The sequence below is a fragment of the Anser brachyrhynchus genome (genome assembly GCF_964034855.1).
Source record: "Anser brachyrhynchus genome assembly, chromosome: 6".
Classification (NCBI taxonomy): domain Eukaryota; kingdom Metazoa; phylum Chordata; class Aves; order Anseriformes; family Anatidae; genus Anser; species Anser brachyrhynchus.
In genome coordinates this window covers 17,564,543-17,584,351 of record NC_137700.1, presented here as the reverse complement: position 1 = coordinate 17,584,351, position 19,809 = coordinate 17,564,543, and the positions used below count along the sequence as shown (strand labels likewise).

General features: G+C 45.0%; 1 protein-coding gene across 5 annotated transcripts in view; it reads left to right on the top strand.

Moving 5' to 3' along the window:
- Positions 1–19,809, top strand: part of RTKN2 (rhotekin 2) — a 135,763-nt gene that overhangs the window by 60,156 nt on the left and 55,798 nt on the right. The window contains exon 1 of one of the 5 annotated variants that reach the window (XM_080597487.1): positions 2,185–2,349. The exons of the other annotated variants lie outside the window; for them this stretch is intronic. Within the exon in view, the coding sequence (XP_080453613.1) occupies positions 2,338–2,349 (12 nt within the window). The 5' untranslated portion in view covers positions 2,185–2,337. Of the gene's footprint in view, positions 1–2,184; positions 2,350–19,809 lie in introns of those variants that run through there. 5 annotated transcript variants of the gene reach the window in all.

Here is a 19,809-nt window from a genome sequence, read left to right as displayed (position 1 = left end):
CATGGTTTATATACACGTGTATGAAAGCCAAACTAGCCTTTGGATAGCTATGGATTCTTTCCATCCCATAAAAGACTGGTAGTTCATACTGTTTCTCATATTTTAGTTGCTGGGATTTCACGCTGATTGTGGTATTTACTTAAAATAACAAGCTATGTGAGTCTGTCCAATTCCCAAGAACCCCATTGCCACTTTTCGTTACAAGCTACGATTAAGTGACAGAATTACATTGTTCATGTCCGCAGGTATCCTGAACATTAGACCTGTATCTTGTGTGTAGTTTTCCCTCATTGTTACCTGGCGGTTGTCTGCTTGTATTCCCTCACCTCAAATCTCTACCAACCAGAAACTATACACTTGTAGAAGAGGCGTGCTGTTCTGTTACAGTGACTCAATGGCTTTGCTCGCAGTCCTCTTTTTGTGCGTTAGCAAAAATCCATTTTTCTACCTGCAGCATGAGTGCTGTTGCTGATTAAAACTTTGTAGTAGATTTTGAATTGAATCCATAGTACCAGGGTGAAGGTTAAGTGTGCTGACAGCTTGCGGCTCCCTTGCATGTTTCTTTGAAGCTGGAGGCAAGAGGGGGCATGGTGGCTGGGTCTTGGTGTCCACTTAGAGAAGGATTGGATGATGGACTAGAGTTCAGTCTCCATTTCATCTACAGAAAACAGTGTCTTACTTGCTAATACAAGCTGCTGTTGGCTTCAACCACATTCAGGTACTCAGATGAATTCTTGGCCAACTTGTGATGTAGATCTACTGTTTAGATTCATCTGTACCATCCCTAGCATGTAACTTAATTTTCTCGTTGGCCTTCACTTTTATTTAAAAAGCTCATATATTTAAAAGGGGGATTCAGCTGCGGCTTATGGCTCCAGTTGCAAATCCTACAAGGAGCGTGTCTCAATAGCAAGAAGCCAGCAACAGCCACGTTGGCTGCAGCTCCTTGGAAAGGTAGGACAGCCCACACAACCACCCCACAGTTGCGCACGCTCAGTAAGCTGCAACACTGGACTCGCAGTCCCAGAGATTCTGTAGGTTAATTCAGATTAGAAGTGCTTTGGGGTTTAAGAAGTGCTTTGGGGTTACAAGATGCATGTATCCTAGCATGGGGTGTTTACCATTCTCCTTAATGCTGCCTTCGGGAACTGTGCACTGCCCTGTACGTGCCGTGCACGGTACAGTTTGCAGGGGTGGGAAGGGCTCTTGGTGGTCTGCAATGCTTTTTTGGTGTGTCGTAGCACGGCAAGTGGTGCTCGCCACACTTGTAGCACAGTAGTCAAAAGACAGGTTCAAGCTGTGTCTGTCAACCAAATATACTTCCATGGGAAACCGACCAGCAGGTAATCTAAACAGGATGCTTGCGGAAGATTGTAATCTCTATCAGTGTAAGAACAAGGCAGCTTGAGCTGAAGTTAAATTTGAAAGAAGCCTTAATTCAGAGCCCCGTTTTAACATGTTCTTCATTTCTTTCTTTCCAAGTTGACCAAGCTGAAACCAATCTGCCTCAAATTTCATAGTCAAGATTGTGTGCCAAGATTATGTATAAAGTGGGTCAGCTATTCAAAGCTGGTAATTTATTTGAATACTGGATTTGTACTGATTTGTTGTTATCTAAACTGACTAATATTTCATAAAAACAGATTTCTGCATGTGGATTGCTCTGAAAGTGGCAAATCCTGCATTTGTGCTGCCACGTTGCTCTGAGGCGCTCCTCGAGTGCCGCTGGGCATCCCAGCCAGGTGGGCTTGCCTCCCCCCTGGGGCACTGCTTGCTGAAGCAGGGAAGTGCTCGAGAAGAGAGGGGGAGTCATTTCTGGCATGAAAGAGGAGCTGTGCCAGCTGGGTTGAAACATTTTTAGGACATCTTAATGTTCTTTGGGAAAAAAAAAAACCATAACGACAACCTTTTTAATACATATTTGCAATCTTCAAGCTCCCTGAAGCTTTCTTGGGGCAGCAAACAGTTGTTCATCAGCACCGTATGCATATTGCACTGGTAAATGCCATAGTGATGGGCGTAACAGGTGCATTGAGTTCCTGTCTGTGCCTCGCCCAGGTGTGGGCCATCTTAGCTGGAGTTTTTCTGCACCCAGCTGGGAGTTGTGCAGTAGTCCCCAGGCAGGGGACTGTAGGGAAGTTCCCCTCCTGCAGCTGCCACCACCACTGCCACCGCCCTCACCCTCACCTTTCTGCCCCGTAGCAAAGCCCTTGTGCTCTGGGGTGGAGGCATCTCCCTGCAGAGGGGACGTGTGCCCCGCAGCTCCCGTTTCAGAGGCACCTCCTGACGGACCGGGATGTTCCTCAGCACAGACCGGCACACAGGCTGTGGCAGAGCATGAAGATGCAGGTGGGTGCGCGCTAAAAGCAAAGGGCCATTTGGCATGTAGTCATTAGCTGTTGCTGAGTGCATTAGTCCTCTTATGTCTTTCAGAAAGTCATCGTTTTATAACAGAAAATTGCCGTTTTGTTCCAAGCAGACTTAATTTCTATAATAAGAATAAAACCCCTTAATTAGGGTTAGGAAGAAGCAGACTCATGTACTCGGCAGGAAGGGTGGGAGCTGCCAGGCTCACAAGAGGATGGGGAAAGGGTGCTGGGGCTGGCTGTGGCTGCGGCGTGGTGCAGGGTATGGTCCTGTACTGGGGTAGCTGCGAGGGCACCCCACAGCCCAAGGAGTTTGTCCTGGGCACCTGGTGCTGCAGAGGCGGTTTGCATGGAGGAGAGGAGCATTTGCCCTGTTTTGGCAGCAGTGCTTTTATCTTAATGCATTAAGATCCCAGCACATCACCAATGTGCTCTACCTCAGCCTTTGGCTGCCGTTGTGGAAAACTCTGCTATTTGCCCGTGGCTGCTATTGTACAGCTTTGGCTCTATCCAAAAAAGAAACGTTGGTCATTTGTGTTCTGTTCGTGTGGTCGTGAAACTGGCACAGCTGATGCTGTCTGCATTGCATGTGACCACTAGTAACACGTCGTTTACTGGGCTCCTCCTCATTCAGCATCCCTGGCTTTTTTAATTAAATGGCACTTGCGCCTGTTTGGTGAAGTCCCCTCGTCATTTTGTAGCTCAGCCTGAGGCTAGGTGCTGCAGTGTCTCTGGTGTGGGCAGAGCCTGCTGGAGTGCAACAAACCCCGACGGGGATGCGAAGCCCCAGGGTAGAGTGAGCTGGTCGTGAGCCGTGGGACACGGAGTTGCTGCATCAATTCATTATCAGCCATCACCACCTAGTGGCAAAAAGACTCGGTCTGGATTCATCTGCAAACTGATGTCTGTTTCAAGTTTTTTTCTCCCCCCAAAAGAGAATTTTCAGACTGGGCTCACATTTGATGGGCTGATTCTGAACTCAGAGCAGTTTTTAGGACAACGGGGAATGTCCTTTGTTGCAGCTGAATCGCACGGGCTGCCTCTCAGGCACCTCGATGGCACACATGGATAAAGTAGAACTTTTGTTAACTTTTGCTCAGGTGAACAGGCCTTTTCCACCATCCAGATTTACATGTAATGTAACCCCAGTCCTGAAATCCAGGAAGACAGGGATCCACAATGTAGGTTTTCATCTACTTAGAGCAAAAGGAAGAGAAGCCCCTGTCCCTAAAATAAAAAATAAGCTGGTTCTTGTGAGTCCTTTAATGGTGTAGGTTGGAAAATGGGGTAGGAATGTTGTGTGGGAGGGGGGTGCAGTGGGCACCCCTGTTTCCTTGTTGACAAATTGTAACCAAAACTACAAAGTTGCTGAAGCCCAGTGAAAGAATAGAGGGGGACAGAGGCTGTACTGGTGCCCCGATCCCTTCTTCTTTAGCGCATGCTGTGTTCATCTGTTTTGAGTGCACCAGTTGCATCTTCCTTTCCATTTTCCCCACCTACGGTTCTGGAAACTTGAACTTGTGCCTGTCCTTCAGCAAGTGTCCTGCCAGCCTCTCTGGGACCCGGGCTCTGCCTTTTGCTTGCTGCCCTCAGTTGCCCTCCGCAGAGAGGAGGCTTCAGGTGAAGCCCCGGTGATGGCTGCTAACAAATTTGTCTTCCAGCGGAGCAGGGCTCAGCAATAAAACCTGTTCTTGATGGTTCAGTGTGGTCACCATGGCAATTAAATGAACTGATAGAGGAGTTGCAGCTCCTTCATTATAGCTCTAATTACGATTTTAGTTTCTTTATTTGCAAATGCTTGAAGCCTGTAGTACGTCCGCGGGGCTCTACTGGCAGACCGGGCTCCCCCTGCCCTTCCTCAGGGCCTCAGCTCCCAGTGGGGCTGAAACACTTCCTCTGCCTCTGGGGACGGGCGAAGGGCAGGGGGAGCCCACACGTGCACCCAAAAGGCTGTAAGTCGTGTTTTCAGGGCTGCTGCATGCAGTGGAGTTTTTCAGTGTGCCTGTGAGCAACCCATTGCCCCAAATCTTTTGCAGGGCTGGTGGGAGCCTGAGCAGCCATGGGAAGCCAGAAGCCGTGGTGGCAGCCAGAGGCGTGCTGAGGAGCTGGAGCTGTTTGGCTCTTTGCATAGAAATGAGTTCAGTTCCTTTAAAATCCGGGTTATTTAGGGTGCTGACACCAGGCTGTAGCTGCTGATGGGTCCTTCTGCCCCAGGCTCCTCCCTGCAAAGTGGCCCTGGCCAGGGGTGGCCCTGCCGTAGGGTGGCTTGGCTGCCATGGGATAGCCTGGCTGCGGGCAGAACCAGTGCTGTCACCTGCTCCTGTCCAACAGGTGCCTGCACAACCCTTCACAGTGGGCGATAATTAAACCACCTCGTTTTTAGGAGGTCACCTCCGGACAGCTGGTGGGCCAAGCAGTCTGGCACAGAAACAATTAATGTTGTGCTGCTGTGCTTGTTTCTTTGCTTGTCTCTTATTTCTTGAATGAATACCAGGGATGCAATCAGAGGGGTTTCTTGCAAAACTTCATTCTAAAATCTATTACTTTGAAATCAGTAATTAGGCCTCAAAACATAGGTCTAAGGCATGATTTAAGGAGTGAATGTGCCAGGTTACATACGTTCTGGTAGGTTGCAGGGCACAAGATGTAGGAAACAGCCAGCAGTAACAAGCCCCCATGCCTGCATTGCTGCTGTCCATGTGGCTCTGATCTCCTTGCCTTGCCCCAGAACACAGCAACTTCCCAGGCTTCTGGGGATCCCTCTGTGTCTTCCTTCCTCTCTCACCTCAGAAGAGCCTCTTCCTCTTTTGTAACAGGTTGTAAGGAACCTGCAATCTCCTGTGTCTGTTCTTTCACCCTTTATGAAACTTTCAAGCCAACGTTTACCTGTCCACAGTGTGCGTGGCTAGAACAGATGAGGGGAAAAGGGCTTCTCCAACCAGTGACTGCACTTAACCTGTGCAGCTTGAGCCTCCTTGGAGGGACACGCAGAGGACAATTCAAGAGACCATACTGCAAAAAGTGGCTGGCTAGAGGGTGGCAGCATTAGCAACAAAACGGGAAAGGACATTTTGTTCATGTCACAACAGGATCTATTTTTAAGAGCTTGTTGCATGTTTCATGTCATAAAATCACTTCTGGGATTGTTTTCTGAAAAATAAATAAATAAATGCCTATGCCTACTGCAGAGAGCACTAAAATAGTCCACTCCAACCACTTCAGACAGGATGTATGGAAATAATCAGCATTAGCCTGATGTAAGAACAAATACAGGCAACTATTTGGTGACGCAGAATAAAGAGAGAGAATAGCAGGACATCACTCAAGGAGACTGAAAGAGCTGGTGGCTTTGGAAGAAATTATTAGGGATGATAAAAGTGGTAATTTGTTTGACCTAGTACCTGGTCTAATTGGTGGCCATCCCGTTGAATACAAATACCCAGTTGAATATTTCCAGTAACTCTCCTGGAAACAAAACAAATGTGTTTAATCTCCTCTGGCAGGAGAAGGTTGTTTTTACTGCCAAGGCAGACGGGGGTCAGATACTATCAAGTGCTTTAAAAACATGTGCTCTCTTCAGCTGGCAGGAGCATCTCAAAATAATTGTGTTTTTTTGTATGAAGTAGTCTAATTAAAGGTCTAGGTTTCAATTAGTCTCTTGTTTTCCTGGCCGATAACGTTACGTGTCAGTCAGAACATTTTGTTTTAAGCAAAGGTCACCTGTAAGGTCCCAGCCTGCATACATAGTGCTCTGAGGTGTTTTTAGTTTTAGACAAGGTGTTATTTTAAAATGTGTGCGAACTAGGCGGCCAGGTCCTACTGCATTTCACTTTGACGGGAGCATACAACCCACCTAGGTGTCTCAAAGGGCAAAATGTGCTTCAATTCAATTTCAAAGATGAGTGGTCAGCTTTGTCAGAACATTTTCAGATTTCAGATTTTAAAATACTTTTAAACAGACTTTTTCCAATTCCAGCGTTATCTGCTCCCAAAGTCATCCCAAGCTAACACCAGTTAGTCTGGTGCCTGGACACATTTCTCTGAGGTGCTGCACCTCTCTGAGTGGGACATGACGTGTAGGTGGGATATGCACCTTGCAGCAGCTGTGTCCCCTTGATGACCAGGCATCCACCTTATAGATGGGCTAGTATATCACGTAAACATGACTGAGGCTGCCTACATTTCCCAGTAGACCTTCTGCCCTTAATTTTCCATGGCTGCCCCTTTCCCTCCCCACCCCTGACGCAGGCAGGTTGTCTGACCATGTGGCTTACCTTAGGAATTATTTTCGAGCACCATTCCAGTAAGAGGGACAGGTGGCGTGACGTGGGAGCTGTGTGGGGCCAGGATGCTGCAGGTGTCTCTCAGGTTAATTTGTAGTGCTCTGAAAGATTAGTGGCATTTTATCTGAGGAATAAACAGAAGCCCAAATGGGGCTATTATTCATTGTCTTTTTCTCTGCTGTTGGGTAGGCTTTTTTAACAAAGTTAAATGTTTGTATTTTCACAAAGTTAAATGACACAGTAACTGAGAAATATATCTTTATTATTAGAATGTTTATATTCTAAAAACTTTTATCTGGGGTTACAATCAGAACCAATTTCTCTCTAATTAACTAACCCAGCATTTGTTCAGCAAGTAACTGTAACTTAAATTGAGAAGTTTAAGAACATGCAGCGTCTTTCACTCTTTTTTTCTCTTCCTCCCCCACATACAGTCAAGATTTTGGCGCAATAAATAATAAAATAAACATCTCATCTGTGAACTAGTAGTTGCACTTAACTTTGGTGACTAATAGAGTAGATAGGCATTTAAAAATAAAAATATTCTTTCAGTGTCAAGTGGATAAAGGAACATATTAATGTATTTACTTCCATTCTAAAGATCACCTTCATTTATCATTTCTTCATGTTTGTAGGATGTGGGAAATGGAAAAAAACTAAAGGTTGTTTCTATGATATGGTTTTCCTAGGCAAATTCTTGTAACACACGGTCCGACCAAAACCCATGCAACACAATTGACAAATCCTCTTCACCACACAATGGCAAGTGTAAGGCCAAGTGTTGCCTTGTGACAGAGTTAAATATTAAAATGTCAGTACAACCTAAATACCCGAACTGACTTTACATTGTGACTTCCTATCGAAACAGTGTTGAGAAACTTAAAACATATATCTGATAGTTCCACATCTACTAGTTAAAATAAAAGTGAGGAATAATACTCTTTCTTCTCTCTGCTACTTTCGGGGAGCTCTGTGCACCGGCAGATGTATGACACCTGTCATTACCTGATCTGAGCTGACTGACTGGTCCTCTTCTGCTTTAAAACTATTGCAACTCGGGTGCTTATTGCAGCAGTAATCATAGTGATACACTGTCTTTTAATACTCTGTTCTGCTTACAGTCATAGTTACAAAAATGAAAAACATTTTTCACAAATCTTTATACACATACTGTAAAAATCACCTTCCACAAAAACAATTTACATCTGCTATGAGCATTTAAAAATAATTTACGCAGACTTGTCTCTATTCTCTCTGTTGCTTGAGAAAACAAATCTCTTCAGTAACATCAACAAGATGTTCGTATTTGTAAACATGGCATGAGGATTCAGGTTACCAAAAAACTGTACACACGGAAAAATCATCTTAATAAATACTCTGATGAATTAAGGATCCTTTTAATTGGCACAAACCACTGTAAACACCCGTACTCCCATCCTGCGGTCATCTGTCTTCATTACTCTTGGGCTTTTAGTTGAAATTTGAGGATCCATCTCCCCTGAAAGGACTCTTCATGGAGATGAAGATTTGAAGGGGTTAGGTTATGATCACAGCCCTTTTAGGCCTTTCCCGACCAACCCAAGGGCAGGCACTGCTCAGGGCGCCACCCGCTGTGGCGCGCTGCTCCCCGCTGCTGGCTGCCTGCTGCTGCTCACTGCTGAGCTGCCTCCTGGTGTCTGACACACTCTGCCCTCGCTGCTGAGTGACACCAGAGGCCGGTGCCAAAGGAGAAAGCTGCTGGGGTGTGAAAGCTGTGCTTGAGACACTGCAGCAACCCAAACTTGCACCAGCAGGGACCGTGGCTGCTGGCAGGACTGGGCCGCTTAACGGAGGTAATGAAATGTGGAGATGTGCCCAACTGGGCTTCCCGATGAAAATCCAGGGTAGCAATCTACTGCTATAGCAGCCTCCAAGCAGCTTGAGTAGGCTTTTTGCATCCAAGTATGCTTGCACAGGTAACAGTCAATCATTGATCTTACACCTACCTAAGATGGAAGAGTGACTACTTGGGTGCCGATTAAATGGATTCTTTTGAACTTCAGCAACAGCATAGATGGAAAATAAATTACCAAGCTACATGCTGCCACTAAAATAATTAAACGTACAGCCACAGTACTGCCCAGCAAGATAACTGCAGTCGTTTTAAATAAGCTCTATAAATAAATAAATAGATAGAAAACCCTCCGTGTAAACTTAATAAAATGTCATTTCTCTAATAGTGCCCAAAGAGGGAATGGCGTTGCTAAATAATATAAAGATTCCATATCGTATACATTTCTATATATTATATCTGTTATGTTTTGGCATGGCCAGATGGATAGGAAAAAGTGGGATGATTAACTTCATTCAGTATTTGTTCTGTTGAAGCCAAGCTCCTGTGTTACTTTATATTGTTAGCCGTTCCTATAGCTGTTTGCTCTTTTTACCCATCTTGGATTTTGCACTCACTTTCCTGGCAGAGCAGACCGGTTCACCTTTCTTTTGGGCTCTCCATATTTCTCTTGGGCAATCAACAGGTTCGTAGAAGCATCTGACTGGCTGCAAACTGTTTTTTTCTTCCTTTGTTTTTTTCAGCAAGACTCTTCCTTTCTGAAAGGAATGAGGCTTTGTGTCGGGGATGTTGTATGAGGCATGTTGACTTCCTCGGCTCCTGAAATTAATAATAGTGATTATTAATAATTATTATTCAGTCTTGCAAAGTGAAAGCTGCCCACAAATGTCCCAAACCCATATATTTTTGCAGGCAGAATAGCCTTGCTTTACAGAACCAGGCTGAAAGTTAAGAACAGTTGCAATATAAATTACGTTTCTCCATAATCAAAATCATCCCTCGCTACAGGAACTACACATGTTACTGATGGACTCTTCGTGTACATTCATCTACATTTTAATTCAGGATATGATTCTGCTGATTTTAGAGCACTGTCACCTTGCTCAGGTCTATATCCTTGTTAACTTATTAATCTAAAGAGATTTTAAAGATATGCATATTCACAGCAACCTTCTGCAGTGAACAATTGTCCCCATGTCTTTGGAAGACCACATGGTCCCAATGACAGCAGAAAGTGGGTGCAGGAACTGTGGGGCCTTCTGGTGGGATCTGAGCACTGCCTGGGACTCTGCCAAGTGCTAGGGGACCGCAGCTGCCAGTGGCCAATAGCTCGGGAAACTCGGCTCTGCCTCTGTGCTGGCCACCTGGGACGCTTTGGCTTTGCTTTAGGCTGCAATTTGAAAAGGGAGAAGAGGAAAGGGGAACAGAGAAAATGGTGTGAAGAAGGGAGCAAAATCTTAAAGGCCAAAGTGAGCTGAATTCTTTGTTCTCTGTGCGATGGTTCAGGCCTGGCAGGATTTGATGATATTGGTGAGCTCAGGAGGAGTTACTGCATGGTGCTGTGCGGGCTGAGCTGTGCCCTCTGCTCTGAGACTTTTATTTTGAAACCTCAGTTCCACATTTTAGCTAAGTCAGATACCTTTTAACATCATCTCAGAATGTTTTATGGCAGGTACATGTAGTGTAACAGCAGCACAATGGATGTCAGACACCAGCTTGTGTCTGCCCAGATGCTGTGACTGAAGTGAAGAACAGATGTGTGTACTTGTGCATCAGTCTCTTAAGGGCTCCCACAGGTCTATTTTCCAGAGCTCGTCGTTTCTGGAAACCTATCTGTGCTGCTGTCCTGGGAGTTGGACGGTATTGTGCACTGATAAGGCCACTTTTGGAAAAAGCTGCAGTTGTGCAAGTGCCACAGCAGGAGCCCTGTCCCATCAGGATGTGCAGCCTCCCTCTGTTCTCCCTGTGCCAGCCTTCCGGCTGGTCCTGATTTACAGCAACAGCCATCAATGTTGCACTGTTTTAAAGCTACCTGATAACTTGTGCATTCTCCTCCTCCTCACAGACTTGCAGAGACCTTCCGTTTGAATCACACATGGTACCAGCAAAATGTGTTCCTCTTCACGTGTCTCTCTCCAAACCTGCCCTCGTTTGAAGCCTGCTCTTTGAAAGACCTGCAGGGTGTCATGAAAACCTCTACACTTGTTGGTATGAGGCAGTGAAAGCCAACTGACAGCACAGGAACTGAGCCTTACCCACAGAATGGCTTTACCTGGTGGCAGCTTTGTTAAAACCAGATCAGGTCATGGTTAAGATGACAGGAGGGGATTGCCTAAAAGAGCTGAACTGTATTTAAATTAAACCAGTTTGTGGCAGAGGAGATGAATTTCTGCCCCTAATTAGCAGTCAGGGTGGAGAAGGTATTTAAGATGGCTGAAGATGCAGGCCATCACACGCTGAAATGCAATGCTGCTGGCTCTAGGTGTGGGCAATGTTGCTTCATGGAGAGTGGCAGCTCCTCAATACAGGTGACTGTGAGATGCTGAACTTTGAATCACGGGGTTGCGTGGGTTGGCAGGGACTTAAAGCCCATCCATGGGCAGAGACACCTCCCACTGCATCAGTCTGAGATTTGCTTTCATACCCAGAGCAGGCAGAGCAAAATAAACCCTCCCGACCCCGCTGAGCATCTTCTCCTCTATCCTCTCTGCTTCGTAGGACAGGTTGGGCTATATTTAATCTGATAATTCCAAATAAAGGCTACCACTGAATGCTAGTTTTGCCAGTGTCTTTTAAAGGAGAACTGTATCAATAGGTAAACAGAAACCTCTAAACAATTTTACATATGCCTTTGAACTCCCACTATTTGTCAGCAACTAATGGATTTTACCAAACTGTGTTATACTCAGGCCAAAGACTTTACCTTGACAAAACAGCCCATATTAGTTCTACTCCCAGAACAGCTGCTTGAGTAACCTGAGATGTTGCTAGCAGCCGTACTTTCTCAGGACACTTGTTTGCTTACATGTGATTTTTAAGTTGACAGTGTTAGCGTCAGTTAGGAAATGACAACTGTCTCTCCCCTACTTACAGAATGTTAAAGATATTTTCAGCTGAAGCTTGACCTGCATCTACCAAAGACGTTCAACAACTGTAGCACTGCAATAGGCTATTAAAGTCAATCAGAAAGGAATCATCTATTTTACACAAAATTATTCTTCATTTTCCTTTAAAGAATATCTCATTTTATTTTTGATTTAGCAGAAATCTTTTGGTGGAGCAGAAATCTTGATTTAGCAGAAATCTCTTTTTCTTCTATTATGTCTCATAAATACAGACCCCACTAAGGTACAGAACTTGATCCAAACCCAACCTGAGTCAGGCTTTTGGATCAATTTGAAATGCAAAAGCAGCAATTTAAGCATGTCAAGTTACATCTTTAAGTAAGAGAAAAATAAAAAGACATACATACAGGCATCTGGGTTTCTTATTTGATGAAATGTCTGTAAACTGCAAAGAAAAAAAAGAAACAGGTGGTAAATATTAACATTAAATTACCAAGTAATTTAAGTATGGAGATTAAATATATGCAGTCTTCAAAGTCACATTTCCATTCTCACCTGCTGTTAGTACAAGAAAAATGTTCATGAAAGAAACCTAAGGAAAAAAAACCTTTTTCAGATTGTTATTCCTCTAACTTACTTAGTTTTTAAAATTTGTTGTTAGTCGTTGGACTTTTCCCTGTTATTTTTGTCATAATTATAATTACAGTAAATTGCTAAAGAAGTGTGGGTTGAACAGAGATGCTTCACTTTAGATTAAACAATATGGTACAATGAGAAGTAATTATTGTGTTCAAGATAATTAATAAGGGACAGTGCCTGAATAAGCTGTATTAAATTAGTTTTCTCTCAGAGCCTTTAATTTTGCAGTGATGTGTTTCCTTTACACGAGCAGCTAGAAAACCTCCACTACCAGCTCTTGTCTCTGCCTCCAGCAGCACTCAAGGCTGGAGGGCAGGAACACCAGTGTTTCTCTCCCTCCTCACCCCAAATCTCAAGACTAGCTAGGAATAACGTATCCTCAGTGCCAGCAGCGTGAACTTTGCATAACTTCATTTATTATGACTGCCTGATTGACAGCTTGGAATCACTTTGTCTCATCCCTCTTGTAGTGGAGGTCAGGAAAGGAGGCATTTGATGCCAGCCCAGCCTACATCGGTCTGGATACCTACAGGCTTCTTTGTATTGATCTCCCATCAGTGTCACTAGACCGAGCCTTTGAATATCATTTAATGAAGTCACTGAGCCAAGCAAATGTTCCCTCTGTCCCTGGTATTGTCCGTGCTTTGCAGATGGACTTCTGCCCAGCCTGACTTTGCTTGTCATACGTCTTGGATGGGAGTCTGGAGCCATCCCGTGCTGTGCTCTTCTGTAACTACCCCCTGAAGGTCAGGCTGGTCAGTATTTGGATGGGTGACCTTAGAGCAATGCTGAAGTCACTCAGAAAGCAGGGCAGCTGCCTCAAAAACTACTGCCTTCCCTAGGGGACAGTACTGAGCCAGGGACCCCGGTAAACACATCGAGAGCATCGGAGATTTAATACCAAGGCCCATCTTTACACCCCCCTCAGCGTTCTCACAGACACTGTTTGAGGTGTCCTACACTACATGTCAGTGCATCCACACTGATTTGGTTCTTGCCTGTAGGTCTTTGTCTTCCACGTGGCTACGGAAACCTTTGCTTTCTACCACTACAGACCTCTTTAGTGCTGTGCATGATCAAATGCCTCTCATCTCACCTCCATGAGGATGAGCAATTACTTAGCATAGGCAGTATGGGGTATTCACTGAAACTGAAATGTTCTGAAGAAGTCATGGATAAAACTTGCCATATAAGTGTAATGCTTTGTAGGGAGTTTAAGTAGTAATAATGAGGGCTTTTAAAGAAATAATGTTATTTTTAAAAGCATTGTTCAGACAGCAGTGGTTTCTAGTCTGTGGAGTCTAGTCTGACAGGCCTGTGGGAATCCATTCACTCTTCCTACACGTCTACTGATAGGGAACTACAGAAAGCAAGCTGAAACCTGCTAGCAGGTTTACATGTCTGTTACAGGGATTCACATCCTTTCTGAAAATCTTTAGGGATCTCCAGAAAACTGCCAAGTCAGTAAATGACACAAGGGAAACTGTTTCCAGCAAAGGTAACATCAGCAATAGCCAAAGCTGGAAAAAAAAAAATCTGGCAAATATTTCATTATTTTCTGCTCTCCTTTTCCCATCTTTGACTATTGCTCTCATGCTTTGTTTCTTTGTTCAAAAGGAGATAAAGTCTGGCTCAAATGGAGTCCAGATGGGATGAACTGAGCTTCTACATGTTGTTCCTACACCATTTTCCATGCTGCTGCAGACCTCAGAGGTGCCCAGAAAGTGTTCTCTGACCAATAAGACCACCCATTTGGCCATCCCAAATCAGTGCAAGACCTACCCTGCTTTTCATTCCCAGTTTATCACTTCCAGTCTGACCCCGTTAGTCGAAGTTCCACTGCTGGCTCTGCAGGAAGCCATGACAAGCGCAAGGAACGGGTATGTCTGGTCACCAACAGCACTGAGGTTACCACAAGGCACAGTGCCTTGGATCTGCTTTTACCTTTCCCTCCTTTGCTGGGTTAGCTGTCCTGCCAGGGTCATTTTTCCTTCTGTACAGTCGCCAGGGCCCATGAACAGCCAGCTGCAGCATCCTCACAAAGGAGGAAGACAGCACCAGCCTTGTTTTGTGTGGCTTCGGGTACCAGCAACGTTTACAACCATCGCTGCTCTTCCCATCCCCAAGGCAGCGGTACCTGACTGCAGCTTTAAGGGCACAAAGCTGGAATTCTCATCTGTCTGCTGCCTTTGTTCGTTACCCTATGATTTGGTTACAACTGCAGATTGTTTTCCACACTACCCATTACAGTGAGGATCGAGAGCTCTAAGCTGCAAATAAAATTCATGTGAGTGAGACCCAGAACTTTTCAGGTTTCTATAATGAGACTCAAAATTGTTTGAAACTCACATTTTACTACTTAACACACGCTCTGTGTGAGGCATGACAAATATGAGAAGTGGCGGTTTAAAACATAAATAAAATATAAGTCTAAAGAAGCATTTATAAATCCAGATCTGTCTGGAGTAGCAATTAGCCTGTCCCACTGAGCCTACTCATACTGAAAGTCAATCGCTTTCCCTCTGATGGTGGGTGAGAATTAACGAAAGGACTTTGCTGGCTTACCACGTGGTCGCTGACATCCGTGTGGTTGCAGGCGATCTGCTGGTTTTGGTAATACTCTAGCTGCCTTTCCGCCAGGTCCACGCGCTGCAACAGGCTCTCAATGAAGTGCTGGAGCCTGGCTTTTCCCCGCACTTCTTTTTCTGCCGCTTCTTCGAGGAAGTGGTTGAAAGTAACAACTTCTCTGTAAGACAAAAATATCACAGAGAGGCAACATGTAAATAATGGGGAGAGCCCTGGTCTCACTGCTGTCAGAAAAATACTGATGCTTCTTCTCTTCTTCATGGTGCTATCCCATGGTAGCTAATTACTGTCTTTCCCCTCCATTAAGGGATTTCAATCTTTTTGTGGACACTGACTAAAGATCTGGAGCCCTGAATGCTGAATTTAAGTTTATGGGCAGTGGGGTTGTTTTTTTTGTTGTTTTTTTTGTCACACTCAGAGCTCTTGGAAATAGTCCATAGATCCCGTTGGTCCACAGACCACAGGGCAGAAACGTTGTTATCATTAAGCACAACCATTCGCCACTCAAGGTACCTGGGCACAGCCATAGCTACTTACCCGAAAACAGATCCACCTTCTCTTTTCCTATTTATAAATGTGCCTATCAGTCCTGAAACATGGAGAGGAGTGGATGAAACCCCAAAATCATCTTCCTGGTTCATCATAATCTTACAGTGGTAGTTTAAAATAGCTGCTGTGGTAGTTCCTAACTTAAAAGAGCTACTGTGGCCATTAAGTTCCATTTTGGCTGCAATCCTGCAAGTACTTCAAAGTGCAGCGCTATGAGCTGGAGCTAGTGGGAGCACAGGAGATTAAGGGAGAATCTAGAGATCGTTGAGCAAGGAGTAAGTGTGTGGGAAGACTAAGTTTTAGGTCAGGAGTTTAGAAATGCTTCTTGTCTGGTAGCACAATTTGAAGCAACAAATAGCGCTGCTGACTGTGAAAGGTCCCAGCTATGTATGGAGACAGAGCTCATTCTGAAGGGCTCTGCATACTCGTGGTGGTAAGTGAGCCACTATTTGGGCGCCTCATTTCAGGAGTTCTGGGCAGGGAACATTTGGATACAGCCAGCCATGTATTACAGAAAATGGCAAATCTCAGCATGCAGGATTTCCCCAGTTACTAAATGCCTGGATTAACAGTTCCTGCTCTGCCAGTGAAGCCATGTTAATTTTTGCTCTGTACAAAACTCAGGGTGTGGGAGTTGGAGGAATCAACGCTTGCCAAATGAAACAGGGCATGATTGTTCGGTGGAAATACAGCGCCTGAGAAAAAAGCATTTTAAGCCAAAACTAGGAAACATTTTGTAGCAGTAATAGCCTTTCAAAGCTTTGCTTGTTTATAACAAATCCAAATGTTCTCTGCGTTTCATCAAAGATTGTTTTAACTCAGCATAGTTGTAGATAATTATTTTAAGTGAGCTGGTTTTGTCTTACGAAGTTAGGCCTAAGTGGTCAGCTATGGAAATCTGCCACTTAAACTTCAAGCTGCATCTGCCTGCTCTAAGCCATAGCAGAGTGCATCAGTAGGCTGTTTACATGGCTGATCCTAGTGGCATGAATGAGCTAAAGACCAGCACGTATTACTTGGATGAGCACATTCATGAAGGTTAGTTTCTATGAACTTACCCACGAAGTCTGGCTGAAGAAACTGAGAGGTACCTTGTTTGTTAACCCCCCATTTCAAGGCTTTGCAGTTTCTGTGACTGCTCAGAGTGACTTGGTAATAAAAAGCCACTGAAGGATGCCGAGGAGGAAGCAAATCTAAACTCAGTAAGGTCACACTGAGGGCTTTGTTCTCACATCACTTACAGCACTAACTCCTTTAATTTCATGAAGCTACTCTGGATTTACCAAGCCCATGGCACTGCCACAGGTTACTCTTTTGCAGTGGACAGGAAGCTCAAAGGACAGCAACTTACCAGGTTGGCTCTGAATCCCTCCTTTGGGGAAGGAAGGTGAGCCGCACGCAGCCTTCTAGCAGAAGCGCTGGGGCAAAGCAGGGACTGGCCGGCCTGGGACACCACCAGCACGTCCTTGCCATGGCCATGCAGCCAGCTCGTGTGCTCCGCTGTAGCTGGAGGCCACAAGCATCACATTAAGGGCCTGGCATTTGTTTTTAGAAGGCTGATAGTTTCATGAATGCTAATATTTGTGATGGTGCCAGTAAAGGTAATTAAAAAGCATTCATTAATCTCCTGCTCCATGGCATGAATATATCACCCATGAATTTTCCTTTCCTACAAACATGTAGTTAGTGAGCTGCACATAGGGAGATGGGGGTAAACGGGATTTTTTTCTGGAAGACTTGGATCACTCTCAGGAGAACAGCCACATAGACTCAATAAATTCCCTAGTATTCCCCTTGCTTTCTAGACTACTCAAGGTAACTTGGCATCCTACAAGCCACTGTTTGTAGGAACTGTTACTAGCAGCAGTAGTACCATTTTGTTACCCGTAGGATAGCAAGAAAAAAAAAGGAAAAATGTATCCATCGTTTTTCTTTGTTTGTTCAGATGCCTCGATACAATCTATGAATCTGCCTTTAATAACTTCTATATAAAACTTTTCCTTTGTGCTGAAATTGTACAACCACTCCATAAATTCCTTCTGTGAAGACAGGAGCCAGAATACGGCCACCCACTAGGGCTCAGTCTCACGCCTTGTCCTGGTAAGCAGAATTTTGTTAGTTCAGGTACTTTATTTGTTTCCACTTTATTCAAATCTCTCCGAACACCACCAAGCCCCGAGAAGCAATTGCTAATAAGCCTACTTGCTCCAAGACCTCTTCCTCAGAGAGCTAACTCTGTGCCACTGCTGTGCCTTGGTTACCTGAAGGAAGCTCCCAGAAGAATTTTTACCCTCCTCCCCCCAAGAACAATAGGGAAATGGCTCAAAGAACTTGTGCAGCTTCTCTGCAGCCACTGCTTATCCGTTTAATTGCCTTTATTGTCTTGTAGTGTGCACAGACGTTTCCTACCTATAGTGATAACCCTCTCTCTCTCCAGTCCTACTTCTAGTATCAGTTTTTAATAGATGTGATGATTTTGTGCTTATCTTATTTACTTTCAATTTATTTCTCCAGGCCTCTGCCAAATTTTGGGTGAATGTTAGGCAATGATTTCCATCTTTTACTTTGTGCTCTGATACTGTGGGAAGATGGATGTTCCCAGCAGGTCAGCTAACGACTCCTAATGAAGTCGAGGGAAGGTGGGCATGCGAGTATTACAGGGCCCACTTGGTGGAGGTGTAAAACAGAGAGCCCAGCAACACAGGCCTGCTGGGCTCAGTATCTTTACAGAACAGCCTCATCAGCAGCACTCACCTGAAAGAGGACTCATTTATTAAAGCCTGGCTCAGATTGGAAGCACTGCCCTTCCTGTTTGGAGGTCTCTGCTACCCTATGCTGATCATTCTACATCTGGAGTGCTGCTGCTATATTAAGGAAAGGTTATGCAGAGCTGTTAGCTCCCCTGGAGCCCCTCTGCTCTCAGAAGCACTTCTTTCCCACTCTCCTCTGCTCCCGTTTGCTCTCTGCTCTGTCAGCCTGCAGCTTCCTGCCTCTTCTCATTCAGCGCCACCCTGGTCCTTGCTGTAGCACCATAAGCGGTAGGTCCTGGCACCGCATCCTCTGCGTGGACTAGATGATGCTCAGTGCAGCTCGGACGTCTGTAAATTTCTGTAATGGGCAGCAGAGTGATTTATCCTGTTTGCTTACAGTGTGCAATACTAATATTAACATACGTTGTATAGCATAATGGTTTGTTGAAGGGCTATGACTGGGCAGCAGGGAGAAGGGGCAGCTCTGTCTTGGGTGCTGCAACCTCCATCAGGCAGAAACTTTTAGAAGGAGGGACAACTGCTCCTTCCCAGAGAGCACATTTAACTGGCAGCAGTTTGTGGCATCGGGGGGGAAAAACTGGAGAGAAAGACAAACAGACAAGGGAGATGTCTGAGAGGAGCAGGAGGTGCCCAGACTGCCAGACAGAGAAGAGCTCTTCCCAAACGCAGTGTCAGATGTGGTAAATAAAGTCGTAAATCATAGCAGCCTAGGTGAAATTTATTCTTTTGCCTTCACCACTAGATCACAGGGTGGTCCCTGCAGAACTAGTGAGCTGCAGTTCTTGTTTACCAGGGCAGTTGCTGGCATGTGGACCCTGCGGATGCCCTTAGTGTTCCCCTGGCTTTCAGCAGATAAACATGTGATACGCAGAGTAGATGCAGAGGTTGGGACAGCTCCAGCTCCTTAACAACTGACAAGGGACAATGGTTTCACACATTGCAACCAAACCCTCCTACAGATACATATTGCTGGTCCCAGGACTATTTACAGCAACTTTGACACCTGCAACTGCTCCGTAGGTGGAGACAGGCATGAGGCTCTGGGCAGACTCTGCACCCAAGCATCAAATCCCTTCACAGAATTGCACTTCGCCTAAAATGGATAGAGAAACAAACTATTTTGTTATTTTACCTAAAGACGGGGAAGTTCCTACCAAAGCAAGTTTCCATTTACTTGAGAAACTATTAAAATATGAACATTCATTAAGTATTAAGGCTGCTGACCTGATCTGTCATCCCTTTGCCTTCTCTGCCTGAAGGCTGGTATCTGTTGCTCATTAGGCTGTGGTTTCACATTCCTACGCCACTATCAGCACGTTTGATTTAAGAGGTTCACACCTCCTCCTCTCAGAAAGTTACTGTCCTATCAGTTGCACCCGTTTGCTGGGTTGTGGTCTAGATCTGAGCCCTGAGCTTACTGGGGTGGCACTGTGAGGATTAAAATGCTTTACTTCCCATACCCATTTTGTGGGCTAGTCATGCTACACTTGTACCAGTGCGGCTGAAGGGGGAGCAATGGCTTGAGTGGGAAGATGAAAGGACATGGGGAAGAGGGAGCAGGACCCCCAGAAACCAAGGGTGGAAAACCAACATCTAGTTGTGGTCATCAAAAGCAAAACTGGTTTGTTGTACAAGTGATACTCATATTTAAAGGCAAGCTGTTATTTTAAAGAAGCACAAATTGCAGTGATCTTTAAAAGCCAGCTCTTAATCCCACTG